Genomic DNA, 26,257 nt, shown 5'->3' with positions numbered 1-26,257 from the left:
TGACTCACACTGGGCCCCATTCCCATCTGACCTCACTTCGGCTTGCATCTTCGTCAGTTTTCTGTTGCTACATAGAATATCACAGACTGAGTAATTTACAACGAAGAGAAATGTATTAGGCTAGCAGCGCAGGAGGCCAGGAAGTCTGAGCTCAAGGGGCCAGCATCTGGTGAGGGCCCTGCTGACGTGTCATCCTATGGCAGTAAGTGGAAGGACGGGGTGTGTGTGCTCCAGACACAGAGAGCACGAAGGGACTGAACTCACTTTGATAACAAACCTACTCCCATGATGATGGCATTGATGGACCCAGGAGGGCCCAGCCCTGTCAACTCATCACCTCTTAACGGTCCCGCCTCTCAGTGCTATTGCACTGGGGACTAAGCTGCCAGTACAGGAACTCTAGGGGACACTTTTAAGCCACGGCTTCTCTGTCCCGACTCCTGTGGCCTTCCTGACTTTCAAGCCCCCCATTCTCCAGGCCAGTAATCACAACTGTCCCTGTCCCATCACGGGCCATCAGCCCCTCCTCCACCCAGCCCAGAATCAGCAGCCAGCAACTCTGGGCACCCTGGCCTGCCTGCCTGGCCCTTGGGACGCTTTAGCCATGCTCTGAGCCCGTTTCCTCATCTGTAAACTGGGGTGAAGGCATTTCCTCCCTGAGCATGTGAAATGTTTTTCCACCTTCCTGCTTCAGACCTTCTGGACCGGGGGGAAGAGGGGACCTCCTGGGGCTGACTCAGGACCAAAACACAGTCCCCATCAGCTCCAATTTGACCCCAGATGTGTCTCTCCTTGAATACAGCGGGACGGGCGGCTCCCTTCCTCACCACCTCCCCTTAGAGCCCTGGGTTCTTATCTTGAGTGCAAAGCAGGGCCTCGCCCTGGGGCCCCAGGACACCTCTCCTCCCTCCCATTAGTCCTCCCAGCTCATCTCAATGCTCCACCAAAGGCTGAGCGTGCTAGCTGTCCACGGGCACCTGCCCAGGGCTTCCCGGCTGTGGCCAGGGCAGGAGGACAAGACGAGGAACAACCCACTCCGCCCGGCCTTCTGGCTTCTGGAAAGCCCCAGCCCAAGCTGCCGCACCTGCCTCCCCAGCAGCACCATAGCCTCACCCACAAACACTGTCTGTTGCCACCCATTCCTCAGCCCTGCTTCCTCCTCCAGGAAGCCTCCCTGGTGACCCCAGCCCCCAGGAATGAGGAGCGTTGATCTTTATGCAGAATTGCAGAACTTCTAAAATTTTATTTTTGAGACAGAATCTTGCTCTTGTCACCCAGGCTGGAGTGCAGTGGCACAATCTCAGCTCACTGCAACCTCTGCCTCGCAGGCTCAAACTATCCTCCCACCTCAGCCTCCCAAGTAGCTGGGATTACAGATGCACGCCACTAAACCCAGCTAATTTTTGTATTTTTAGTAGAGACGGGGTTTGCCATATTGGCCAGGCTGGTCTTGGACTCCTGGCCTCCCAAAGTGTTGAGATTACAGACGTGAGCCACCGCACCCAGCCTCAGACTTTTATAGATTCATGCTTTGCTGAGCGTTAGGGTCTCCCCTTTGTTTCTGGCCGAGTGCCCAGTGCTTGGGGACTGCCGTGAACCCGTGAACCCCTCCTCTGCTCCCTGTGCACAGAAGGGAAGCCTGGCTGAGCGCTCGACCGCTCATTTTCTGGACAGGGTCAGGCAGGCGTACCTGGGAACAACCACACGGGCCTGTGGCGTGACTGAGGGACAGGTCTGGGAACCGTGGAAGCGCGTTAGGCCTGAAGCTCAGAATACAGAAGCTTGAGCTGAGTACTGGGCAGCCATGGAAAATGCTGCATCCCTACTCTGCCTGGGGAACGAGGCAAGGCAGAGAGGACTCTGCGTAGTGGCGTCTGTGCAGCCTGTCCGCAGCCACAGGGCTCTGGACGGGTGTTGTCTGGGGAGAGGGAGCCAGTAGCCGTGGGGGAAGGTGCTGTGCCTGCCAGACCTGCAGCTCCTAGCCTGAGCCACTTTTGGACAGGTCTCCCCTGACCCCGGAGCCCCAATCCACAGTCCCCAGAGTGCCCTGTGCTGATAGCTTTCCTGGAGGGCGTGAACCTCGCTGAACGTTACCAGGTGGCCATCGGGTTAGCATGGACAAGTCCAGCCTGGAGCTACTGAACTGGGGACACACTCCAGTCCAAGGCACCTTCTCTTGACTCAGCCACGTACAGCAACTGCCTGGACTGTGGGCCGGCTCGCGTTTGGACAGGGCCTTTTAGCCTCCCCCTAGCCCAGGCAGGTCAGTTTGCAGATGAGGAAACTGAGGTTACAGAGGTTGACACACGATTCTCCAGGGTGTTATGTGGCAGACGTGTCTTCACTCCCCTGCTGCCTGTCCCTGTCGTTTCTGGGTGGGGAAGGTGAGGGGGGTTTCCTGGCAGGAATCAGTCTGGTCCCTACAAAGGGCTGAGGCCATGATGCTGGGGCTGAGGCAGATGCCGGCCAGCAGGCTCCCTAGGGCAGAGAGGACCACACGGCACGCTCAGTGGCCAGAAGCACCAGTGCCAGGGCGAGCAGCCTGTCAGCAGCAGGGAGGTGTGTCCAGAGTTTGTCCCTTCCGGTGGGTTCGTAGTCTCGCTGACTTCAGGAATGAAGCTGTGGACCTTCGTGTTGAGTGTTAAAGCTCTTAAAGGTGGTGTGTCCGGAGTTCCCTAGTCTCATTGACTTCAAGAATGAAGCTGTGGACCTTCGCACTAAGTGTTACAGCTCTCAAAGGTGGCACAGACCCAAAGACTGAGCAACAGCAAGATTTATTGTGAAGAGTGAAACAAAACTTCCACAGCATGGAACGGGGCCCTAGGGAATTGCTGCTACTGGCCAGGGGTGGGGTGGGTGGCCAGCATTTTTATTTCCTTATTTGTCCCTGCCCAAGTCCTGCTGATTGGTCCATTTTACAGAGCGCTGATTGGTCCATTTTACAGAGTGCTGATTGGTCCGTTTTACAAACCTCTAGCCAGCCACAAAGCGCTGATTGGTGCATTTTTACAGAGTGCTGATTGGCACATTTTACAAACCTCTAGCTAGCCACAGAGCACTGATTGGTGTGTTTTACAATCCTAGCTACAGAGTGCTGATTGGTGCATTTTACAATCCTCTTGTAAGACAGAAAAGTTCTCCAAGTCCCCACTCGACCCAGGAAGTCCGGCTGGCTTCACCTCTCACTAGGGGCACCTGCAGGAGACACGGCAGATGTGGGCATCTTTGGTGAGTAGCCACTCCCTCTTATGGCGGCTCCCTTAGGGTTCTCTCCTGTCCCACTCAGTAGATGGGGTTCCAGCGAGATGGCCCTTTCTATGCCCCACACCAGGCCTGGGGCCGAGGCCTGAAGGCTGACCCATAGCATTCCATTCCCTGACAAAATTCCTACTGCTGAGGTGGGCACGAGTTCAACCCAGGATGACAGACACCACTCAGGGACTTTTGGAGGGACTGTTTTCTTCGGGTTTATTGAGCTGGGTGCATGGAAGTCAGCAGTGCTGGGGCCTGCGAGGGTGAGGCCAACACGAACTGCAGCTGAGCTGGGGGAGGTGGCGGAGCAGGGGAGGCACAGGCCTGGGGTCGGGGACGGGGCCCTGGCCAGGGATGCCCAGCGTCTACACATGGGGTCCTTTGTCTCAGATCCCATTTTCACTGGGTTTCCATCCCCACCAAGTAGAGTCCAGCGAGGCTCAGAGCCCAGCAGTCTGAGGCTGGAGCATGATGTCCTGATGGAGTGCAGCAGCAGGAGGCCATGGGGGCCTCCAGGTGGAGGAGGGTGGACAGAGGGTGGCCTCGGAGATGCATGGGGCAGGGGCAGGGAGAGTCGGGGGCCTGAGCCAAGACCACGTTGTTGATGGGACCTGAGGCACAGAAGACAGGTGCTGGGAAGGGCCAGGGAGTCTTCCAGAGTCAAGATCCCAGAGCCTCCACCTCACACCCAATGCTGAGATTTGCAGCTGGGAGTGGGCTGGAGACAGGAGGGGGCCTGGGAGGAGGGCTCTGATACTTTTCTGAGGAAGCCAGCTTTGTCGGGGGCTGCGTGAGTCATTTGTTCAACCAACCTCAGACCCGTGCCCACCCCTGTGAGGTGGGGGGCGTGGGACCTGGGTTAGACCCAGGTCTGATCTTGCCCTCCAGACCCCACGAGGATAAGGGGAGGCAGGCCTGGTCCTCACACCAGGCGCCCAGCATCCTGCCAAAGGCTTCGAAGCCTGCTCTGCCCAGGCTGTGCTGGGACTGACCACCCCGCAGTGAGGGTCTGTTTCTACCCTCTCCTGCAGAAAGGACAGAGTCTGTCTAGGGACAGATGTGGAGACCCTGAAAGGTGCAGCAGCAGGATGGGCCTGGGTGGGAGGAGCTGGAGGAAGCTGGGCACCAGCTGTGAGCCCCACCTCACATCTCCAGCTCACCTGGACTTCTCAGTAATCCCTCAGGCTGGGCTGGACTGGGCTGCAGACGGGGCCCCAGCTGCATCAGCAGGCAAGGCCTGCTCTGGGGCAGGCTGGGAAGCCCTGGCTTGTCAGAGAACTGAAACCACACTGAGCAGACGTGGCTGCAACCCGTGTAGAGAGAGAAGAGCAGCTTCCAAGGCTACTGACTTTGTGCTCAAACCCCAGATGACTCCTACAGGCCCTGCTAAGCCTCTCCACCAGGCTGCGGCTTCCACGGGGAGGAGATGCCCCATGGCTGATGCGACAAGTTACCACAACTTGGTGGCTAACACAAGTTTATTCTCTACAGTTCTGGAGGCCACAAGTCTAAAGTCAGTTGTACGGGGTAAAGTCAAGGTGTCAGCAGGGCTGGTTCCCTCTGGAGGCTCCAGAGGAGAATCTGCTCCTGGCCTCTGCCAGCTCCTAAGGGCTGCCAGCATTCCTTGGCTTATGGCCACATCCTCCAGTCTCTGCCTCCCTGGTCACATCGAGTTCTCTTCTGTGTAATCTCTCTTCCACTTTCTCTTCTGTGTGTAGTCTCTCTTCCTCCCTCTCATAAGGACACTTGTGATTACATTTAGGGCCCACCTGGCTAACCCAGGACAACCTTTCCATCCCAAGTTCCTTAACTTGGCCAGGTGCGGTGGCTCACACCTGTAATCCCAGCACTTTGGGAGGCTGAGGCCAGGAGTTTGAGATCAGACTGGCCAACATGGTGAAATCCCATCTCTACTAAAAAATACAAAAATTGGCCAGTCATGGTGGTGCCTGTAATCTCAGCTTCTCGGGAAGGTGAAGCTGGAGAATCCCTTGAATCCAGGAGGTGGAGTTTGCAGTGAGCCGAGATCGTGCTACTGCACTCCAACCTGGGCAAGGGAGTAAGACTCCATCTCAAAAAAATCCTGGCAGGGCCTGTAATCCCAGCACTTTGGGAGGCTGAGGCAGGCAGATCATGAGGTCAGGAGATCAAGACCATCGACCATCCTGGCTAACACGGTGAAACCCCGTCTCTACTAAAAATACCAAAAAATATTTAGCAGGGCGTGGTGGCGGGTGGCTGTAGTCCCAGCTACTTGGGAGGCTGAGGCAGGACAATCGCTTGAACCTGGGAGGCAGAGCTTGCAGTGAGCCGAGATTGCACCACTGCACTCCAGCCTGGGTGACAGAGCGAGACTCCGTCTCAAAAAAAAAAAAAAAAAAAAAAATCCTTACCTTGATCACACCTGCAGAGCTCCTTTATGCCATATAAGGCAAGGTTTGCATGCTGCAGGGATTAGAACTGATGTCTGTGGGACCACTGTTCAGCTGACCACTGTCCCTCCCTGGGGAGACCCAGCCTCACCTGGAGCGTCCTTTGTTTCCACAGACACTCATGGTTGGGCTCCTGGGAAAAGACTGCTCTCAGAATATGCAGCCTCCAGGGCTGAGCAGGCCCCCCCCCCCCACGTGGCCTGCGGAGCCCAGGAGCTTGGTGAACCACCGCTGGGGCAGCAGGGGCTATGTGGCTCCCGGAGAGTGGCTGTGGCTCCCCATGATGCTGCGCCTGGAAAAACATGATCCCACTCTCCCAAAGCAGGAGGGGATGGCTGGGGATGCACATTACCAGGCCCAGGAACCTGGGACTTCCAGAAGGTTCCTTGGCACTTGGGTGCTATTGAGGCCTGGGCACCACTGGGGGGCCATTCTCTGCTGGCAAGCTTAGGGTCCCTCTGAGAATCACTCTCCTGGGGGCTGTTTACATTCGGAGCAATTCCTTCCTCTGAAGGTCTGGCCCTGAGGCCCTGTGAGTCCGGGGAACAGACGGGTGAGGCCCACAGCCTCTCTCCAGCCTGAGTGGGCAGCAGTGCGTGTGCAGGACACCACTGTGAATAAGGGACAAAAACCACGTCACCAAGGAGCTGAGCACCTGAGGATGGGTCAGGGAGGACTGATCCCCTCCGCACCCTCATCAGAAGAGCAGAGGTGAAAGCCCAGCTCACTGCCAGGAGCAAGAGGGGCAGAGAACGAAGAACAATGTCACTGGTCTGCTGTGGCTGCCACCCCCGCTCTGCAGACCCAGGTGGCCTCTGCTCCCCCAGGTGCTCAGGGCTCGCCTGCCTCACCTCAGGATTCTCCATCTTGGCCGCTCCAAGTCCTAAGGGAATGTCTCCCCGCTATGATCTCTTATCCAGTCAGGTCACAAGCAGCGGTTCCCTGCCCATGAGAGAGGCAGGCCTGAGACACAGCATGGGGCTGAACGTCCTTGTGCTTCACCACCGACTCCTGCTGGGGGCCAGCTTGGTGGCCATCCATCGCCTCCCATAGGTGCTTCTCTTTACTGACCACATGTCTTCCCCAGGGCCCCACTAGCTTCTCTCCTGGGGATGGTGGAGAAAGGGGAAAGAGCTTCCCCGTGGGGGGTTGGGACTTGAAGTCCCATTGTGTCCGGAATTGGTGGGTTCTTGGCCTTGCTGACTTCAATAATGAAGCCGCGTACCCTCGCGGTGTCACAGTTCTTAAAGATGGTGTGTCCGGAGTTTGTTTCTTCTGATGCTCAGACGTGTCTGGAGCTTCTTCCTTCTGGTGACTTCATGGTCTCACTAACTTCAGGAGTGAAGCTGCAGACCTTCACGAGTGTTACAGCTCATAAATATGACACGGACGCAGAGTGAGCAGCAGGAAGATTTACTGCAAACAGCGAAAACCACATGCAGTAAGCAGACCCCAGCAGGTTGCCACTCCTTGCTAGGGCGGCCTGCTTTTATTCCCTTATCTGGCCCCACCCACATCCTGCTGATTGGTCCATTTTACAGAGAGCTGATTGATCCACTTTACAGAGAGCTGATTGGTCCGTTTTGACAGAGTGCTGATTGGTGCGTTTACAATCCTTGAGCTAGAGACAGAGTCACAGAGTGCTAGTCCTCCAAGTCTCCACTAGGTTAGCTAGACACAGAGTGCTGATTGGTGCACATATGATCCTCCGGCTAGATACAAAAGTTCTCCAAGTCCCCATCCAGTTCAGGAGCCCAGCTGGCTTCACCCAGTGGATTCTGTACTGGGGCTGCAGGTGGAGCTGCCCGCCAGTCCCCAGCCCTGCCTGCACTCCTCAGCCCTTGGGCTGTGGATGGGACCGGGTGCCACGGAGCAGGGGGCAGCGCCCATCGGGGAGGCTCAGGCCTCGCGGGAGCACACCGCAGGGGTAGGAGCTCGGACATGGTGGGCTGCAGGTCCTGAACCCTGCCCCACCTGGAGGCAGCCAAACCGCGCGAGAATTTGAGTGCAGCGCCGGCAGGCCAGCACTGCTGGGGGACCCGCACAACCGCCGCAGCTGCTGGTCCAGGTGCTAAGCCCCTCACTGCCCTGGGCCGGTGGTGCCGGCCGGCTGGCTCCAGAGAGGGGCTCCCACGGTGCCGTGGCGGGCTGAAGGGCCCCTCAAGCGCTGCCAGAGTGGACGCTGAGGCTGAGGAGGCGCTGAGAGTGAGGGCTGCTAGCACTTTGTCACCTATGAATGCCACTGCACTCTGCCCTGGGCAACAGGTGAGACCTTGTCTGTATTTCAAAACAAAAACAAACAAAACCACAGAACAGTTTTCTCTCCTTTCCTACCAGAAAGCCCTTCCCTTCCCTCCGCACGTGTAAAACTCTTCCTTCTTTAAGCTCTAGTTTTAATGTCACCTTCCCCAGAAACCTACCCCGGTGGCCTCTGAAAGGGCCCCCTCTCTTCCCTGGGGTCCTGCAACCCACAGTCAAATATCAGGCCTTTGTATCAGAGATGCTCAGTGCCTGGCTAGAGCCTAATTTAACAGTCAGGAAGTAGGATGGAAGTCCAAATTAGAGCAGATCACCCATGGAACAGAGCTGATACAACTCTGTAAAGGAGGATAGGTTGAAATGTGGCAAAAACGTTTAAACAGTACACCAGCCGGGTGCAGTGACTGCCATCTGTAAGCCCAACACTTTGGGAGGCCAGTGCTGGAGGATTGCTTCAGGAGGGGCTCAAGACCAGCCTGGGCAATATAGTGATGTTACCGGTGGAGGGTCTTGACTACGAGTTGTCCAGGTTCTTGGTGTTTTCAACGTGAAATTGGACAAAATGCACAAAGCAATGAAAGAATTAAGCACAGATTTATTGAAACGAAAGTACACTCCACAGAGTGGGAGTGGGTTCCAGTAAGTGGCTCAAGAGTCCTGGTGACAGAATTTTCTGGGGTTTAAATACCCTCTAGAGGTTTCCCATTGGTTACTTGGTTATACCTTATGTAAATGAAGGAGTGGCCCCTGACCAGTCTGACTGATTGCAGAAGGCAACCCAGGCTGAAGTGCAGTTACAGAGTTATACCCTGTGCAAACGTCTGATTGGTTACAGGAGGGGACCAATGAGAGGCTGAAGTTAAGTTACAAAGTTTTACCCTATGCAATTGAAGACCTGGCCCATGACCAGTCTGATTGGTTGCAGAAAGGGATCAATCAGAGGCACTTTCCATTTTTCATCTGCCTCACAGAAAGGTGGAGGCAGTTGCAAAGGGAGTAGCCTCTGATCCTTTTGTTACTTGGGTGTGGAAAGTTGGGGTTTTCATTTTGATTCAATTCTAGGAAGTCAGCACTAATTGGCCTTAGGTTCCCTGCCTCAGGGAGACCCTGTCTCTACAAAAAAGTACAAAAAAATTAGCCAGGTATGGTGATGCACGCCTGTAGCCCCACCTATTTGGGAGGCTGAGGCAGGAGGATTGCTTGAGCCCAGGAGTTTGAGAGTGCAGTGAGCTGTGATTCCACCACTGGACTCCGATCTAGGTGACAGAGTGATACCCTGTCTCTAAAAACAAACAAAAATGTCGAGCGCGGGGTCTCACGCCTGTAATCCCAGCTCTTTGGGAGGCAAAGGCGGGTGGATCACGAGGTCAGAAGATCGAGACCATCCTGGCTAACACGGTGAAACCCCATCTCTACTAAAAATACAAAAAATTAGCCGGGCATAGTGGCGGGCGCCTGTAGTCCCAGCTACTCCAGAGGCTGAGGCAGGAGAATGACGTGAACCCCGGAGGTGGAGCTTGCAGTGAGCTGAGATTGTGCCACTGCACTGCAGCATGGACGACAGAGCGAGACTCCGTCTCAAAAAACAACAGCAACAACAAAAAGGGTACATAATTGGTCCAATACTTTCACTTTTTAGAACCTACCCTTTGGAAGTAATCCTTAAAAATTAAAACAAAATGTTGAAGAATTATACCAAGAACAGCAGTCTCTTCATTTCCTGTTCTTCTGTTTGATTCTTTAGGCATTAACTTCCATATCTCTAAATAGCAGCTTCTATTCTCGTTCTTGATTGTTTCATTTTAAGCTGCATTTATTGTGTTTCCACAATCCAAGATGAAAATTAGGCTCTTTCCTTCCCTCTCTGTCCCTAACCCCCACACCCACTTTTAATCTCTCATCTTCCCAAGAATATGCAGTTTTAATGGCATTTTGGCTAGATTGTAATGGCATTGTGAATATGTAAATGCTATTCACAGCTGAACCATGTGGTACTGTAATTACTTTCCATGTCCTAGAACAGCTTTTGTTTGTACTAGAGGCAATGACTGTCATCTATTTCTCTCTGTATTTATCACTAATTTTTTTTTTTTTTTTGAGATGGAGTCTCTCTCTGTTGCCCAGGCTGGAGGGCAGTGGTGCCATCTGGGCTCACTGCAGCCTCCACCTCCCGGGTTCAAGTGATTCTCCTGCCTCAGCCTTCTCAGTAGCTGGTATTACCAGTACTCGCCATGACACCTGGCTAATTTTTATATTTTTAATAGAGACACGGTTTCACCCTGTTGGCCAGGCTGGTCTCAAACTCCTGACCTCAGGAGATCCACCTGCCTCAGCCTCACAAAGTGCTGGGATTGCAGGTGTGAGCCACCGCATCGGGCCACTTATCACTAATTTTATCCCCGAACATTTCCCTGGTTAGATAAATCTACTTTCAGTTGCATAAAAACACATTAGCTTCCTTTGCAGATTTAACTTCTTGAACTCTCTCGTGAGGCCTCCTGCTCTGCTCGTGTCTGGATAGGTGACCCTCGTGCTCGGTACTAGCTTTCACCCAGGCACCTCCTGTCACCCTCCCTCAGGGCCTCTCCTTTGCCTCACTCCTGAGCTCGAGTCTCTTTCTTGGACTCTATGACTCCTCTTTTCTGTTTTTTTCCCCCTGTATTATTAACACATTCTATAGTAGCTTCTAGAAACCAGAAGCATAGGAGATAATTATTTTGAGAACCTGTATGTCTGCAAATGTCTTTAATCTACCCTTATACATGATTGGTGGCTTTCCAGGATATATACATCTAAGTTGCAAGTGTTATTTTTCCCCATAATTCTGAAGATGCTTGCTTCCTTCCAGAGCTGCTGTGAAGACATCTGAAGCATTCTGATTGATCTTTCTTTTATGGAAACTATTTTATTTCCCCCCCCTTTTTATCTGGGAGCATATAAAATATGTGCTTTTCATTCAATGTGCTAACATTTCATAGTGATGTACTTTAATGTTGGTGTATTTTCATCAATTGTGCAGAGCACTTGTTCTGGGCAGTGCTTTTTTTTCATTCTGGAGACGTATGCTTCTGGTAGTTTCTTGACTATTTATTTGGTATCTCTGTCTCCTCTGTTTTCTCTGAAACTCCTGTTATTCAGATATTAGACTTCTTGGGCTGGATTAGCAATTTAAAAATCTTTTCTGCCCCTCATATTTTCCATCTGTCTGTTGAACTTTATATTTTTGTGATGTTTTTCTTTTCTTTTTTTGAGATGGAATTTCGCTGTTTCACCTAGGCTGGAGTGCAGTGGCACAGTCTCAGCTCATTGCAGCCTCTGCCACCTGGTGTGTCCGGAGTTGGTTCCTTCTGGTGGGTTCCTGGTGTGGCTGAGTTCAAGAATGAAGCGGTGGACCTTCGCGGTGAGTGTTACAGCTCTTAAAGATGGCATGGACCCAAAGAGTGAGTGGTAGCAAGGTTTATTGTGAAGAGTGAAAGAACAAAGCTTCCAGAGGTGGAAGGAGACCTGAAGGGTTGCCAGGGCTGGCTGGGGGATGGCCAGCTTTTATTCCCTTATTTGTCCCCTCCCATGTTCCGTTTTTGTCCTATCAGAGTGCCCTTTTTTCAATCCTCCCTGCGATTGGCTACTTTTTTCTTTTCTTTTTTGACACGGAGTGTCACTCTGTCACCCAGGGTGGAGTGCAGTGGCACGATCTCAGCTCACTGCAAGCTCCGCCTCCCAGGTCCACGCCATTCTCCTGCCTCAGCCTCCCGAGTAGCTGGGACTACAGGCGCTCACCACCATGCCTGGCTAATTTTTTGTATTTTCGGTAGAGAGGAGGTTTCACTGTGTTAGCCAGGATGGTCTCAATCTCCTGACCTCGTGATCTGCCCTACTCAGCCACCCAAAGTGCTGGGAATACAGGCGTGAGCCACCGCACCCAGCTGCAATTGGCTACTTTTAGGATCCTGCTGATTGGTGCGTTTTACAGAGCACTGATTGGTGCATTTTACAGAGTGCTGATTGACACATTTTACAATCCTCTTGCTGGCTACAGAGTACTGATTGGTACGTTTTTACAGAGTGCTGATTGGTGCATTTTACAGTCCTTTTGCTAGCTACAGCGTGCTGATTCGTGCGTTTTTACAGAGCACTAATTGTTGCATTTTACAATCCTCTTGCTAGCTACAGAGTGCTGATTGGTGTGTTTTACAATCTTGGCTACAGAATGCTGATTGGTGCATTTTACAACACTCTTGTAAGACAGAAAAGTTCTCCAAGTCCCCACTCCACCCAGGAAGTCCAGCTGGCTTCACCTCTCACCAGGTTCAAGCAGTTCTCCTGTCTCAGCCTCCCTAGTAGCTGAGACTACAGATGTGTGCCACCACACCCAGCTAATTTTGTATTTTATTTATTTATTTATTTATTTTTGAGATGGAGTTGGAGTGCAATGGTGTGATCTCAGCTCACTGCAACTCCACCTCCCAGGTTCAAGTGATTCTCTTGCCTCAGCCTCCTGAGCAGCTGGGATTATAGGCATGCACCACCACGCCCAGCTAATTTTTGTATTTTTAGTAGACAGGGGGTTTCATCATGTTGGCCAGGCTAGTCTCGCACTCCTGACCTCAGATGATCACCCAACTTGGCTTCCCAAAGTGCTGGGATTACAGGTGTGAGTCACCACACCTGGCCCACGTATTTATTTTCTAAAAACAGGTTTTTTTCTCTGTAGTTTCTCACTCTTTTATTTTTATTTACTTATCTACTTATTTAGAGACCGAGTTTTACTGTGTCACACTGGAGTACAGTGGTACAGTCTCAGCTCACTGCAACCTCCACCTCAGCTTCAAATGATTCTCATGCCTCAGTCTCCTGAGCAGCTGGGATTACAGGCATGGACCACCACGCCCGGCTAATTTTTGTATTTTTAGTAGAGATGGGATTTCACCATGTTGGCCAGACTAGTCTCAAACTTCAGACCTCATGATCTGCCTGCGTTGCCTCCCAAAGTGCTGGGATTACAGGTGTAAGCCACCGCACATGGTCTCACTCTTTTATTAAAATATAAAATTCTGTTCTTGAATCATGGATGCACTACCTCCCTGGGTATATTAATAAGAGGATTTTTTTTTTTAATGGAGTCTCGCTCTATTGCCCAGGCTGAAGTGCAGTGGTATGATCTCCGCTCACGGCAACCTCTGCCTCCTGGGTTCACGCTATTCTCCTGCCTCGGCCTCCTGAGTAGCTGAGACTACAGGCGCCTTCCACTACGCCCGGCTAATTTTTGTATTTTTAATAGAGATGGGATTTCACTGTGTTAACCAGAATGGTCTCGATCTCCTGACCTCGTGATCCGCCTGCCTCGGCCTCCCAAGGTGCTGGTATTACAGGCATGAGCCACCGCGCCTGGCCATAAGAGGCTTATTTTTAAAGCCTTTCTTTCCATGTGTGGTTTCTGCCTCATTCAAGCTCTTGTTTGTTTGTTTGCCTGTTAGTTTTGTTCTCTAGACTTGATATAAGAAGCTTTCCTCAAATGTGTGGTAATCTTTAACACTCCATTCACATTCAACAATGGAGAAAAATAGGATGGAGGATTTGCAGCTCTAGCCATGACAGAGAAACAAGATTTGGATTCAGCTTTGTGTTTTAGACAGCAATAATATTGTAGAAAATAGACGGAGTAAAACTGCAGAAATGTGACTTTGAAAGAAGAGAAATACATGTGCTAAGTTCCTTATTAATCCTAGCTTTTTGCCCGGGAGAACTTTCCAAACAGTAAGCCAAAATTTAGCCGGGAGTGGTGGCATGCACCTGTAATCCCAGCTACTCAGGAGGCTGAGGCAGGAGAATCGCTTGAACCTGGGAGGCAGAGCTTGCAGTGAGCCGAGATTGCACCATTGTACTCCAGCCTGGGGGACAGAGCGAGACTCCATCTCAAAAAAAAAAAAAACAAAAAAAAAACAAAAAGAAGAAAAAAAGAAAGGGTTAATAGAAACAAATCCAAAGATGACAAAGATTATAGAATTGGCAGCTAATGTTTTTTGACCAGCTGTCACAAGAAATTCAAGGATTTAAAGAAAAGCGTAGAAATAGTAAACAGATGGGGACTCAGCACAGACATGAAAGTGTGAAAAAGAAAAATTAGAAATTCTAGAACTAACAGATACAATATCGGAAATTAAAACTTCACAGGATGGACTTAGGAAAATCAATAGTGCAAAGAAAGGATTAGCAAATCTGAAGGCAGGTCAATAAAAACTATCCAATTTAAAGCCCACAGAGAAATACAAAAAGAATAGAGCTTTGGTGGTCTGCAGGGACATATCAAGCACTCTAAGCAAATGTAATCAGAGCCTTAGAAGGAGATATATCGGGGCAGAAAAATATTTGAAAAAATGGTTCCAAATTTTTTCTAATTTTGATAAGAATTGCAATCCATATATCCGAGAAGCTCAGTAAACTCCAAGCAGTATGAACAGACACCCCAGCCACATTAAAGTAGAATTGCTGAGTAAAAAAAAAAAAATAGAATATCTTGAAAGAAGTCAGAAGAAAAGGATGCAGTACATATAGGAAAACAACAGTAGGAATGACCGTGTTATTCTCACCAGAAATAACAGAACTCATAGAAAATGAAACAGCTCCTTTGAAGTTCTGAAAGAAAAAACAATCTATTAATCAGAATTACACATCTATTGAAAATGCCATCAGAAATGAAGGTGAAATAAAGATATTTTAAATGAACAAAAGCTGAAATAATTTACTAACAGAAAATCTACATTACAAGAAATATTAAATAATTTTTCAGTATGAAGAGAAACAGTGCCCGATTGTCCGTTGTTTAATGAGTTGCCTTCAAATATTTGTCAAAAATTAGTTCTCCCAGTATATATGCGTCTATTTCTGCACTCTGTTTTCCATTAATCAATTCTTTATTATGCCAATCCCACACAAGTCTGATTATATCGCTTTGTGATAAGTATTGAATTTAGGTAGTGTTACCCTTCTAACTTTGTTCATGTTTTTCAGAATGACTTTGGCTCTTCTAGTTGCTTTTAATTTTCATTTTTTTTCTTTCTTTCTTTTTTCCTGAGAAGCCTCTAATCTCTCGTAGGTGCTTTTAATTTTCTTTTCTTTTTAAAATTTTTAATTTTTAATTTGTATTTATTTATTTATTTTTATTATACTTTAAGTTCTAGGGTACATGTGCACAATGTGCAGGTTTGTTACATATGTATACATGTGCCATGTTGTGACTTTTAGAAACAACTTTTCAATTTCTATATTTAAGAAAACCTACTGGATTTTAATTGGAACTGCATTAAATCTATGGATCAATTTGGGGAGAATTAATATGTTAATTTGCAATTCATTGTTAATATATGGGAATAAAATTGACTTTATCACCTTGATCTGGTTGTATCCTGCAGTCTTGCTAAATTCATTTATTAGTTTCAGTAGCTTTTTTGGAGATTCCACCAGATATGTTCTAAAGTATATATACATTGTGGAGTGACTGAACCTAGATAATTAACATATGCATAATCTCACAGTGATTTTCTGTGGTGAGAATACATCCATTATGTTAGCATTTTTAAGATTACAATATACTGGCCGGGCGCGGTGGCTCAAGCCTGTAATCCCAGCACTTTGGGAGGCTGAGGCAGGTGGATCACCTGAGGCTAGGAGTTCAAGATCAGCCTGGCCAACACGTTGAAACCCCATCTCTACTAAAAATACAAAAATTAGCCGGGCATGGTGGCGTGTGCCTGTAATCCCAGCTACTCGGGAGGCTGAGGGAGGAGAAACGTTTGAACCTGGGAGGCAGAGGTTGCAGTGAGCCCAGATTGCGCCACGGCACTCCAGCCTGGGTGACAGAGTGAGACTCCATCAAAAAAAAAAAAAAAAAAAAAAAAGACAGAAAGTGAAAAGACAACCCACAAAATGGGAGAAAGAAATTGCAAATCACATATCTCATAAAAACCTACTATCCAGAATATATATAAATTACTTCTTTTAGGAAATATCTATTCAGGTCCTCTGCCCATTTAAAAAACTGGGTTATTGTCTTGCTGTTGAGCTGTTTGAGTTCCTTGTATATTTTAGATGCCGACTTTGTAGCAGATGAGTAGTTTGCAAGTGTTCTCTCTCATTCTGAAGATTGTCTCTTCACTCTGCTGATTTTTTCCCTCGCTGTGCAGAAGCGTTTTAGAGCTGGGCGCAGTGGCTCACACCTGTAATCCCAGCACTTTGGGAGGCTGAGGTGAGCAGCCTGCTTGAGCCCAGGAGCTCAAGACCAGCCTGGGTAACATGGCAAAACTCTGTCTGTACCAAAAAGAAATTCAAAAAACAAAACTCAGCTGGGCATAATGGCATGCACCTGTCCTCCCAGTTACTTGGGAGGCTGTGGTGGAAAAATCACCTGAGCCGACTAAGAAAGAAGAAAAGAGAAGAATCAAATAGACACAAAAAAAATGATAAAGGGGATATCACCACTGACCCCATAGAAATACAAACTACCATCAGATAATACTATAAACACCTCTACACAAATAAACTTGAAAATCTAGAAGAAGGCCGGGTGCGGTGGCTCACGCCTGTAATCCCAGCACTTTGGGAGACTGAGAAGGGCAGATCACGAGGTCAGGAGATCAAGACCACCCTGGCTAACACAGTGAAACCCTGTCTCTACTAAAAATACAAAAAATTAGCTGGGCATGTTGGCGGGCGCCTGTAGTCCTAGCTACACGGGAGGCTGAGGCAGGAGAATGGTGCGAACCCAGGAGGTGGAGCTTGCAGTGAGCCGAGATGGAGCCAGTGCACTCCAGCCTGGGCGACAGAGCCAGACTCCGTCTCAAAAAAAAAAAAAAAAAAAAAAAAAAAGATAGAAGAAATGGATAAATTCCCGGATACATACACCCTCTCAAGACTAAACCAGGAAGAAGTCCAATCCCCGAAAAGAACCATAACAAGTTCTGAAATTGAGGCAGTAATTAAGAGCCTACCAACCAAAAAAAGCCCAGGACCAGATGGATTCACAGCCGAATTCTACCAGAGGTACAAAGAGGAACTGGTACCATTCCTTCCAAAATTATTCCAAGCAATAGAAAAAGAGGCAATCCTCCCTAACTCATTTTATGAGGCCAGCATTATCCTGCTACCAAAACCTGGCAGAGACACACACAAAAAAATTTTAGGCCAATATCCCTGATGAAAATTGATGCAAAAATCCTCAATAAATACTGGTAAACCAAATCCAGCAGCACATCAAAAAGCTTATTAACCACAATCAAGTCAGCTTCATCCCTGGGATGGCTGGTTCAACATATGCAATTCAATAAATGTAATCCATCACATAAACAGAACCAATGACAAAAACCACATGATTATCTCAATAGATGCAGAAAAGGCCCTCAATAAAATTCAACAGCCTTTGATGCTAAAAACACTCGATAACCTAGGTATTGATGGAATGTATCTCAAAATAATGAAAGCTATTTATGACAAACCCACAGCCAATATCATGCTGAATGGGCCAACACTGGAAGCACTCCCTTTGAAAACAAGCACAAGACAAGGATGCCCTCTCTCACCACTCCTATTCAACATAGTATTGGAAGTTCTGGCCAGGGCAATCAGGCAAGAGCAAGAAATAAAGGGTATTCAGATAGGAAGAGAGGAAGCCAAATTATCTCTGTTTGCAGATGACATGATTGTACATTTAGAAAACCCCATTGTCTCAGTGCAAAAACTCCTTAAGCTGATAAGCAACTTCAGCAAAGTCTCAGGATACAAAATCAATGTGCAAAAATCACAAGCATTCCTAAACACCAATAATAGACAGAGAGCCAAATAATGAGTGAACGCCCATTCACAATTGCTATGAAGAGAATAAAATATCTAGGAATACAACTTACAAGGGATACAAAGGACCTCTTCAAGGAGAACTACAAACCACTGCTTAAGGAAATAAGAGCGGACACAAACAAATGGAAAAACATTCCATGCTCATGGATAGGAAGAATCAGTATCGTGAAAATGGCCACACTGCCCAAAGTAATTTATAGATTCAATGCTATTCCCATCAAGCTACCATTGACCTTCTTCACAGAATTAGAAAAAAACTACTTTAAATTTCATATGGAACCAAAAAAGAGCCCATTTAGCCAAGACAATCCTAAGCAAGAAGAACAAAGCTGGAGGCATCACACTATCTTGACTTTAAACTATACTACAAGTCTACAGTAACCAAAACAGCTTGGTTCTGGCACCAAAACAGATATATAGAACAATGGAACAGAACAGAGCCTTCCCAAATAACACCACACATCTACAACCATCTGATCTTTGACAAACCTGACAAAAACAAGCAATGGGGAAAGGATTCCCTATTTAATAAATGGTGTTGAGAAAGCTGGCTAGTCATATGCAGAAAACTGAAACTGGACACCTTCCTTACACCTTATACAAAAATTAACTCAAGCTGGATTAAAGATCTAAGCATAAGAACTAAAACTGTAAAAACCCTAGAAGAAAACCTAGGCAATGCCATTTAGGACACAGGCATGGGCAAAGACTTCATGACTAAAATACCAAAAGCAATGGCAGCAAAAGCCAAAATTCACAAATGGGATCTAATTAAATTAAAGAGCTTCTGCATAGCAAAAGAAGCTATGATCAGAGTAAACAGACAAACCTACAGAATGGGAGAAAACTTTTGCAATCGATCCATCTGACAAAGGGCTAATATCCAGAATCTACAAAGAACTTAAACAAATTTACAGGAAAAAAAAAAACCATCAAAAAGTGGGCAAAGGATATGAACAGACACTTTTCAAAAGAAGACATTTATGCAACCAACAAACATTTGAAAAAAAGTTCATTATCACCGGTCATTAGAGACGTGCAAATCAAAACCACAATGAGATACCGTCTCACACCAATTAGAATGGCTATCATTAAAAAGTCAGGAAACAACAGATGCTGGAGAGGATGTGGAGAAATAAGAACGCTTTTACACTGTTGGTGGGAATGTAAATTAGTTCAACCATTGTGGAAAACAGTATGGCGATTCCTCAAGGACCTAGAACTAGAAATACCATTTGACCAGCAATCCCATTACTGGGTATATACCCAAAGGATTATAAATCATTCTGCTATAAAGACACATGTACACATATGTTTATTGCAGCACTGTTCACAATAGCAAAGACTTGGAACCAACCCAAATGCCCATCAAGGATAGACTGGATAAAAGAAATGTGGCACATATACACCATGGAATACTATGCAGCCATAAAAAAGAATGAGTCCGTGTCCTTTGCAGGGACATGGATGAAGCTGGAAACCATCATTCTCAGCAAACTAACACAGAAAACCCAACACGACATGTTCTCACTCATAAGTGGGAGTTGAACCATGAGAACATATGGGCACAGGGAGGGGAACATCACACACTGGGACCTGTTGGGGATGAGGGGCAAGGGAAGGGATACATTAGAAGAAATACCTAATGTAGATGATGGGTTGATGGGTACAGCAAACCACCATGGCACTTGTATACCTGTGTAACAAACCTGCACGTTCTGCACATGTATCCCAGAACTTAAGTATAATAAAAAGAAAAGACACCCAGGAAGAACAAAAAATATAGAATTTACCATACTATATGGTTAACTACATGGTATGGTCATAGGCTGAGGGAAGAAATGTGAATTTACCATACTATATGGTTAACTACACGGTATGGTCATAGTAAGGCTGAGGGAAGAAATGTGAATTTACCATACTATATGGTTAACTACACGGTATGGTCATAGTAAGGCTGAGGGAAGAAATGTGAATTTACCATACTATATGGTTAACTACACGGTATGGTCATAGTAAGGCTGAGGGAAGAAATGTGAATTTACCATACTATATGGTTAACTACACGGTATGGTCATAGTAAGGCTGAGGGAAGAAATGTGAATTTACCATACCATATGGTTAACTACACGGTATGGTCATAGTAAGGCTGAGGGAAGAAATGTGAATTTACCATACCATATGGTTAACTACACGGTATGGTCATAGTAAGGCTGAGGGAAGAAATGTGAATTTACCATACTATATGGTTAACTACATGGTATGGTCATAGTAAGGCTGAGGGAAGAAATGTGAATTTGCCATACTATATGGTTAACTACACGGTATGGTCATAGGCTGAGGGAAGAAATGTGAATTTACCATACTATATGGTTAACTACACGGTATGGTCATAGGCTGAGGGAAGAAATGTGAATTTACCATACTATATGGTTAACTACACGGTATGGTCATAGGCTGAGGGAAGAAATGTGAATTTACCATACTATATGGTTAACTACACGGTATGGTCATAGTAAGGCTGAGGGAAGAAATGTAACAGTGTGTCTGAATATACATTTTATATGCTTTTGAAATATTTTAGATACATACAAAAATAAAAGTAAATTTTAAAAAATCACCTGAGCCTGGAGGTCAAGGTGGCAGTGAGCTGTGATCACACTACTGCACTCCAGCCTGGGCAACAGAGTGAGACCCTGTCTCAAAAAAATAAAAAAGAAAAAAGAAACTTTATAGCTTGATGTAATCCCAGTTATCTATTTTTGCTTCTGTTGCCTATGCTTTGGGGGTTTTCTCAAAAACTCCTTACCCAGGCCAGTGCCATGGAGATTTTCCCCTACGTTTTCTTTTAGTAGTTTCATAATTTGGTACTTACATTTAAGTCATTAATTCATTTTGAGTTAATTTTTGTATATGGTGTGATCTGAGGGTGGGTTTAGAGTCTCAGTCCATGATTACTGGCCTGGAATATGGGATGTGGGGGTTTTCCTGGTGCTGGGCCTGGTATTGGGGTCTAAGGAAAAGTCCTTTGTTCACTTCCCTCTCTTCGTCCCCAGAGGATGGCATGTCTCTCAATTCTGTGCTGCCTGGGGCTGGGGAAGGATGATGTGGGTAATTTAAAACCGCCTATCCTACCCTCGCCAGTGTATAATTTCTCATTATGCTACAGCCAGGTACTGCGATCTCTCACCTGGTTTCCTGAGCTCGCGTGAAGATATTTTCAAGCATGAATAGTTGTTCAAATTGATGTTTCTGTGGCGGGACAATCACTGTAAAGTCCTATTTTGCCGTCTTGCTTCACTCCTATCCAGCAAAAGAGAGAATCTTCAAAGCATCACAAGAGAAGTAAACTTGTCACATATAAGGGATCCTCAATAAAATTAACAGCTGATTTCTCGTCAGAAACCGTGGAGGCCAGAAGGTTGGCATATTTAAAATGATGAAAGAAAAAAACTGTCAACCAAGAATTGTATATCCAAAAAACAATTCCTTAAAAAATTTGTAATTTAATTTTTATTTCTAATAAAATGAACACTTCACAAATTTGCATGTCATCCTTGCCCAGGGGCCATCCTAATCTTCTCTGTATCATTCCAGTTTTTAGTATATTTGCTACTGAAGCAAGGGAACTCAGAAAAACAATTCTTCAACCAATAATATTTCAAAGCCATTTCACAGAGAACAATCTCTTCAATAAATGATGCTGGGCTAGCCAGATATCCTAATGCAAAAAAATAAAGCTGAGGTCTTTCCTCACACTATAATCAAAAGGGACCAAAGACCTAAGTATAACAGTTAAAGGTATAAAACTCTTAGAGAAAACACTGGGGCAAATCTTAATGCCTTGGATTTGGCAATGGGTGCTCAGATGTCACCAAAGTCACATGCGATGCGACAATAACAATAGATAAATTTATACTTTATCAAGATTAAAAACTTTTGTGCATCAAAGAACACTGTCGGCCAGGTATGGTGGCTCACGCCTGTAATCCCAACGCTTTTGGAAGGCCGAGGCGGGTGGATCACTTGAAGTCAGGAGTTTGAGACCAGCCTGGCCAACATGGTGAAACTCTATCTCTACTAAAAATACAAAAATTAGCCAGGCATGGTGATGCGTGCCTGTAATCCCGGTTACTCGGGAAGCCGAGGCACAAGAATCGCTTGAACCCAGGAGGTGGAGGTTGCAGTGAGCTGAGATCACGCCACTGCACTCTAGCCTGGTCGACAGAGCAAGACTCCTTCTCAAAAAAAAATAATAATAATAATAATAAATTAGCCAGGTGTGGTGGTGCACACCAATAGTCCCAGCTACTTGGGAGGCTAAAGTGGGAGGATCACTTGAGCCCAGGGGTTTGAGGCTGTAGTGAGCTATGATTATGTCATTGCACTTTAGCCTGGGAGACAGAATGAGACCCTGTTTCTTTTTTTGCGGGGGGGATGGAGTTTCGCTCTGTTGCCCAGGCTGGAGTGCATGGCACGATCTGCACTCACTGCAAGCTCCACCTCCCGGGTTCACGCCATTCTCCTGCCTCAGCCTCCCGAGTAGCTGGGACTACAGGCGCTGCCACCATGCCCAGCGAATTTTTTGTATTTTTAGTAGAGATGAGGTTTCACTGTGTTAGCCAGGATGGTCTCAATCTCCTGACCTTGTGATCCGCCCACCTCGGTCTCCCAAAGTTCTGGGATTACAGGCGTGAGCCACCGCGCCCAGCAAGACCCTGTTTCTTAGAGAGAGAGAGGGAGAGAGAGTGAGAGTGAGAGAGAGACAGAGAGAGAGAAAATGTGAAAAGACAACCCTCAGAATGGGAGAAATTGCAAATCACATATCTGATAAAAAATCTACTATCCAGAATATATAAAGCACTATTATTACTATTAGTAGTAGTAGTAGTAGTAGTAGTAGTAGTATTTTGTATTTTGAGTAGTAGTATTTTGAGAGGGAGCTTCACTGTTGTTGCCCAGGCTGGAGTGCGATGGTGCGATCTCGGCTTACCACAACCTCTGCCTCTCGGGTTCAAGGGCTTCTCCTGCCTCAGCCTCCCGAGTAACTGGGATTACAGGCATGTGCCAGCACGCCCGGCCAATTTTTTTTTTTGTATTTTTAGTAGAGATGGGGTTTTCCATGTTGGTCAGGCTGGTCTCGAAGTCCCAACCTCAGGAGATCCGCCCGCCTGGGCCTCCCAAAGTGCTGGGACTACAGGCGTGAGCCACCGCATTTGGTCGTATAAAGCACGGTTACAACCTAACCACAATAAAGACATACAACCCAACTTAAAAATGGACAGAATTTGAGTAGACATTTATTCAAAGAAGACACACAAAGAGCCGACAAGCACGTGAAAAGATGCTCAGCATCACTAATCATCAGGGAAACGCAAATCAAAATCACAATGTGATACCAGTTTACAACCACCACGATGGCGTGACAACAGAAATTAACAAGTGTTGACAGTGTCTTAGTCCCTTATGCTGCTGGAACACGACTCTGTGGACTGGGTAATTTGTAAACAACAGAACTTTATTTTCTCAGAACTCTGGAGGTTGGGGAGTCCAAGATGAAGGCTCCAGCAGACTTGGGGTCTGGCGGGGGCTGCTCCCTTTGCTTCCAGGATGGTGCCCTGTTCCTTCATCTTCTGGAGGGGAGGAGCACTGTGTTCTCACAGGAAACAGAGAAGGGGTGGAAAGATGAGGCTCCTAGCAGGAAACCCTGGCACATCCCATCTCCCTCAGTCTCTTCGCTGAGTCCCTCTCTAAGGGGCCTGGAGGGATGGACCATGTACCTGTTGGGAAAAGAAAACTCTGTCAGCCTTTAGGGCCACACTTAAATGGGACATGAGGGCCCAGCACCCTGAGGGTGGGGCTTGACATCAGATCCTGGGTCGATAATTGAGGAGGCTGGCAGTGGGCGGTGCAGTGACTTGCGCAAACCTGTAAGTGTTCAGCCTCAGTTTCCTATCTAAGAAGCCACAGTTGATACTGGAGAGAGAGAGAGAGAGAGAGAGAGAGAGAGATGACCTGGGCTGATTTCCCCCGGCAGCCTAGCCCCAGAGACACAGATCTGGGTTAGTATCTCAGTTTTACACCTAAAACCTTAGTAAACCTTTGTAAAGTTACCACTCCCTTGGAGCCTCAGCTTTGTCGTCTGTAAAATGAGGACAGTAATACCTACAGAAGACTATAGTGAAGGAAAAGTGAAGAAATATTTTATACTGCGCTGCATTCCCCAAACATTTTGAGGCAGCGAGATGATGTATGCAGAGGACCTGGACCAGTAAACCTCCTTTGCTGTGTTCCCTCTCCCGCCGCATCCCTTCCCTTCTTCCCTCCCACGCTGCCTTCATGACCTCACCTCTTTCCCGCCCGCGATTTCAGGAAAGGGTCTGATAACCCTATCCTATGCAGAAAGCCGGCCTGTGTGCAAGCCCAGGGCCCCAAGACTGGCAGAGAGGAATGGGGGGAAGACAGGGTCTCCCCAGGGCCCCCGACAACCGGCTTTGCCCAGTGTCAGCCTGGCTGGGTTTCCACCAGGTGTTCAGGGGTCACTCCAGGTCACAATCCATTTGCACTGAAGTTGTACGCGTGGCCACGGCAGCACGGTGCCAGCTTGCAAACACACCCTGACCCCGCCCCCTGCTTCCTAGCGGACCTGCCTCTCTCCCGATCCAGCCACCACACTCACCTCTCCAGGCTCCCCGCTGGCCAGGCCCCAGCGCACATGCCTTCACACAGCTGTAATCACAGCACCTTTCCAGCTGCTTGCGCAGGCTTCCAAGTTGCGACACAGCCCTCGGAACTTTGCTTTCCAGTGCCATCAAGCCAAAGCACGTAACTCCAGAGCCACACCCTTGCTGTGAGTGGCTTTCCCTTCTTTCGGGTTATTTCATTAGGGCAACTCCCAGCAGTCAGAGTCTCGAGCTAGAGAACATGAATATGCGTATGGTTCTCTCTGCTTATTGCCAAATTATTTTCCCACAGGCTTGTATGCTTTTGCCGTGAATAAATGAATAGACTGGTTTTACTATAGCATTACTGCCATTGATTCTTTTTCTTTTCTTTTTTCTGAGACAGAATCTCACTCCGTCACCCAGGCTGGAGTACAGTGACGTGATCTCAGCTCACAGCAACCTCCACCTCCTGGGTTCAAACAATCCTCCTGCCTCAGCCTCCCAAGTAGCTGGGATCACAGGCGTGCGGCCACCATGCTGGCGAATTTTTATATTTTTAGTAGAGATGGGGTTTCACAATGCTGTCAGGGTGGTCTTGAACTCCTGACCTCAAGTGATCACCACTCCTCAGTTTTTCGAAGTCCTGAGATTACAGACATGAGCCACTGCACCTGGCCTCATTGATTCTTATCATTAACTTTTCAAAAATTTTGCAAATAGCTTTTTGTGTGTGTGTGACACGGTCTCACTCTGTCACCCAGACTGGAATGCAGTTGCACAGTCATAACACCCTGCAGCCTTGACCTCCTGGACTCAGGTAAACCTCCTGCCTTAGCCTCCTGAGTATTTGGGATTGCAAATACCTTTATTTTTGTTTCTATAAATAAAAACTGCTTGTCAAAATGTTCTTACACTATAGACAAATAGGAAGGCCTCTGGCAAACAGATATGTTACACCAAATAACCATACGTTTTTGGTCTGCCATCATAGCTCTTCCTAAAAAGCAAATCCCATGTTATCCCTGTGTACTTCGTACGGACGTTTTCCTGCACGATTGTAATGATATTGTGACACTTAGTGGCCAGGAAGTCTTCGATGTCATCTAATACCCTGGCCATAGTCGCACTTCCCCATTGCTTGAAAAATAAAGTCTCTTTTCATGTCTTTTGTTCAAATAGAATCCAAACAAAGGTCACCCATATTTGGGTGTTGTGCTTCTCAATTATCTTTTAACCTAGAGCGCCCCCTCCTCCCTTCTCACCATTGGCTTGTGGCACGAGCTGGTTTAGCTGTCCCGCAGAGGGACCCTCCCTCCCAATCTGGGCTGCCTTTAGTGTCGTTTACTGGCACCCTCCATCCCCCTCCTCCTTGAAACTGGAAGTCAGCTGTAAAGCGAGTGCGTAGGATTCACACTCAGCTTTTTTGGCAGAAAGTCTCAGAGGCGGGCTGGGAGCATTCTCACACATTCCTTTTGGAGGCACGGGGCATCTGGCTGCTCCTGTCTTGGGGATACAGTCAACGGCCCCTCCAAGGTACCTGTCCCCATTGACATTCTAGGTGTTTATCAGTGCCTATGGCTCAGCAGTCAGCAAGGATCTACTCCTCAGCTCAGTGCTCTGGGGGGCTATGATTCCATCATTCGCTATTCATTGACTTTCCAGTTGAAAATAAATCTGGAAAGAGGAAGGAAGCTGGCGTTCATGGTGCACCTTCTAATGTGCTGGCTCGGTGTCTGATGCTGTGCTGTACTGTTTTATTTACCTATTTAATTTATTTGTTTTATTTGTTTATTTTAGACAGAG

The 26,257-nt window shown here is 47.5% G+C and overlaps 1 protein-coding gene and 1 non-coding gene across 27 annotated transcripts in view; one reads left to right on the top strand and one right to left on the bottom strand.

Moving 5' to 3' along the window:
* The window catches only part of LOC106999066 (uncharacterized), a 47,687-nt gene extending 26,355 nt beyond the window's left edge, over positions 1 to 21,332 (top strand). For 4 of the 26 annotated variants that reach the window (XR_013395048.1, XR_013395049.1, XR_013395051.1 and 1 more), the window contains 3 exons: positions 3,085 to 3,228; positions 11,196 to 11,343; positions 20,959 to 21,332. Coding sequence is in view for 1 of the 26 variants with exons in the window: in XM_077937539.1 (XP_077793665.1) it covers positions 3,127 to 3,228; positions 5,800 to 5,990 (293 nt within the window). In the remaining 25 variants the exon portion in view is untranslated. Of the gene's footprint in view, positions 1 to 3,084; positions 3,232 to 5,799; positions 6,144 to 6,198; positions 6,512 to 6,604; positions 6,738 to 6,925; positions 7,126 to 11,195; positions 11,344 to 20,958 lie in introns of those variants that run through there. The other 22 variants (XR_013395059.1, XR_013395061.1, XR_013395060.1 and 19 more) reach the window with 19 other exon arrangements.
* Positions 21,310 to 21,413, bottom strand: LOC114679073 (U6 spliceosomal RNA). The gene has a single exon (XR_003730761.1). It is a non-coding gene; the product is annotated as a U6 spliceosomal RNA (small nuclear RNA).
* Positions 21,414 to 26,257: the final 4,844 nt, after the last annotated feature.

The sequence above is a fragment of the Macaca mulatta genome, chromosome 6 (assembly GCF_049350105.2).
Source record: "Macaca mulatta isolate MMU2019108-1 chromosome 6, T2T-MMU8v2.0, whole genome shotgun sequence".
Taxonomy (NCBI): Eukaryota; Metazoa; Chordata; class Mammalia; order Primates; family Cercopithecidae; genus Macaca; species Macaca mulatta.
This window is presented reverse-complemented; position numbering and strand designations above follow the sequence as displayed.